The sequence below is a fragment of the Penaeus monodon genome, chromosome 33 (assembly GCF_015228065.2).
Source record: "Penaeus monodon isolate SGIC_2016 chromosome 33, NSTDA_Pmon_1, whole genome shotgun sequence".
Lineage (NCBI taxonomy): Eukaryota > Metazoa > Arthropoda > Malacostraca > Decapoda > Penaeidae > Penaeus > Penaeus monodon.
In genome coordinates, this window is record NC_051418.1 from 6,125,163 (window position 1) to 6,127,364 (window position 2,202).

The following is a 2,202-nucleotide window of genomic DNA, read 5'->3' on the forward strand; positions in this document are numbered from 1 at the left end:
AAAGAGGGAGAGAGATAGTGAAAGAAAAGGAAAGATTATACGAAAGGGGCTGTCACTTGAGCTCGTAAGCGTTATGGGGGGTCCTTTTTGGTAACAAAAGTACTATCTCGATATTCCTAATTTATTGTGTAAAGCTTTACATTTATATCACAAGGATTACATGGTATATTAACATAAGATTACAATAGCTTGCGATAATGAAAGAACTAAATATTTCAATTTTATCACAATAAAAATGTACAAGAAATGAAAAAAAATGTTCCTTTAAAACAAAGAACCTTTCAGAACTGTAAAGTCTATACAGCAAGTTATTATTAATACAGAATTATAAAAGGTTACACTTCTGCTCTGTCGACTAGGAAGGAGGCAGCCTTAGGCCGTCTTACAGCTCGGTGTTTCATAGAGCCTAAGTGACTACACATTCTATGCTGCAGTTTGGAACCCACCTGGCCATGCTTGGGCGACACTCTTGGGTCGGGATGGTTGGGCCACGCGGTCTCTCTCACTTTTTACAAGACCAATTTGGGAACGTAGAACCTTACATATGTTTAAACTATCTCGCATTTAAGTAAAATGTAGGTCGAACGCTTGTTGTTACGTTAACTGTTGGTGTGTGACTGCGGCCCATCTGCACTGTGGACGTGGGTTGGCGGCGCATACAACGAAAGAGTTAACACTAGCAGCACGGGGGCCAACGGAGGTCTGATTACTCTCAGGTTTAGTTTTAAGCTTCTGGACTACATTAACCTGATCTGGTTTACGAGATCCAAAGAGACGACCGAGAAGGGAAAATCATAAATATTCTTAAGTGACTAACAAAATAACAATAATAAAACGAATGAAAAATATTCAGATTAAAACTGATATTCTAATGAGCACGAAGCCACGCTTCGACCCAAGCTGACGACCGTCATCAGGCACACACAACTTCATGCTATGGCTCCAACAAAAACCGACAGCTTGATTTTACGAAGTCAGTGTTCCTCTGTACGTATTCTCTCTTAAATATTCATCTTGTTTTCAAACTCGAAAGTCGTCAAGGCATTTCTGAAACATGGCTTCCCAGCGGAATGGTTCCTAACACCACCATCCGCGCCGGAGCTCGAACCGCACCGTTAACTTGGCACTCAGAGATGGAGGTCCTTTTCTTGGTTACTCGGTCCCTAGATCCCACTGCTGATGGTTGTCTGATGCCACCAAACTGCACACGCCAGCACGTCGCTCACCGCCAATACCGAGAGGACGAGAAGTACTATCAGATAGCACCAGAGGCGGACTGCAAACGGACCAACTGCCGCCGCTGCCATCATCAGAGAAAGCAGCAGTTCCGACTGCTGGACAAACAGCAGACCGCTGCAGGAGGACGCGAGATAATGCTCGGTCATAGCCACAGACAGCGCCACAGCAGCTCACTGGGCGCCGTCACAGCTGGAAGGGAGACACGATCACTGCTTGTGAGACGTCTTTCTCGCAGATCACTGGTGAGCGACGGCCTTCTTCTTCCGTCTGCGGCCGATGTGCAGCACCACCTTGCCCTGCTTGATCTCCTTGAAAGCCAGGATGGCCTCCTTGTGGGAACTGCCGTGCAGGGGCTTGCCGTTGATTGCCAGGATTTCGTCACCTGAGGGGAAGAAACGAATAAAAATATCGTTACACGAAATTAAATCCACACCATGTATCTGTTGCGCAATTCTTCCGTTAGACCCCACGTATATTCCAAAGTGCAGGTCCCGTCTATCGACGAGCGCCGAGACTCACCTTCCTGCAGAGCGCCTGAGGAGGCGGCCTGTCCTTGGGGGAACACCGTTTTGACGAAGATGCCCATGGAGCCGCGCGGGGAGTCTGTGCCCCCGACGATGCTGAAGCCGAGCGAGCGGTGCCCCGGGCCCTTCTCGAACACCACCGTCCGGATCTGGAAGGTGACTTCCCTCTTCTGGCGGGGCAACGTGCAGAAGCTGGGCTGGCCGTCCGTCTGGAGGAGAAAATTCTTGGTTAATACAAGGACCTCACACAAGCGCGAACGTAATAGCACCTGCCACCTGTGCCGCGCACCACCATTACAATGAATTACAGCCAAACACGCGCAAGTACACACTAACTTAACAGGGCACTGCACTAGAGATGACATGGGCGTGAACCGAGTAGTGCAACACAGCCGTGGTCCCTAGGAGCGCTCAACCCGCGCAATTCCGGAAGGTGCGG

The 2,202-nt window shown here is 48.9% G+C and overlaps 1 protein-coding gene across 1 annotated transcript in view; it reads right to left on the minus strand.

The window, feature by feature from the left end:
• Window positions 1–134: 134 nt before the first annotated feature.
• The window catches only part of LOC119593968 (serine/arginine repetitive matrix protein 2-like), a gene marked incomplete in the record, with an annotated part of 99,054 nt that continues 96,986 nt past the window's right edge, over window positions 135–2,202 (minus strand). The window contains 2 exon segments of the mRNA XM_037942989.1: window positions 135–1,621; window positions 1,759–1,972. Of these exon segments, the coding sequence (XP_037798917.1) occupies window positions 1,476–1,621; window positions 1,759–1,972 (360 nt within the window).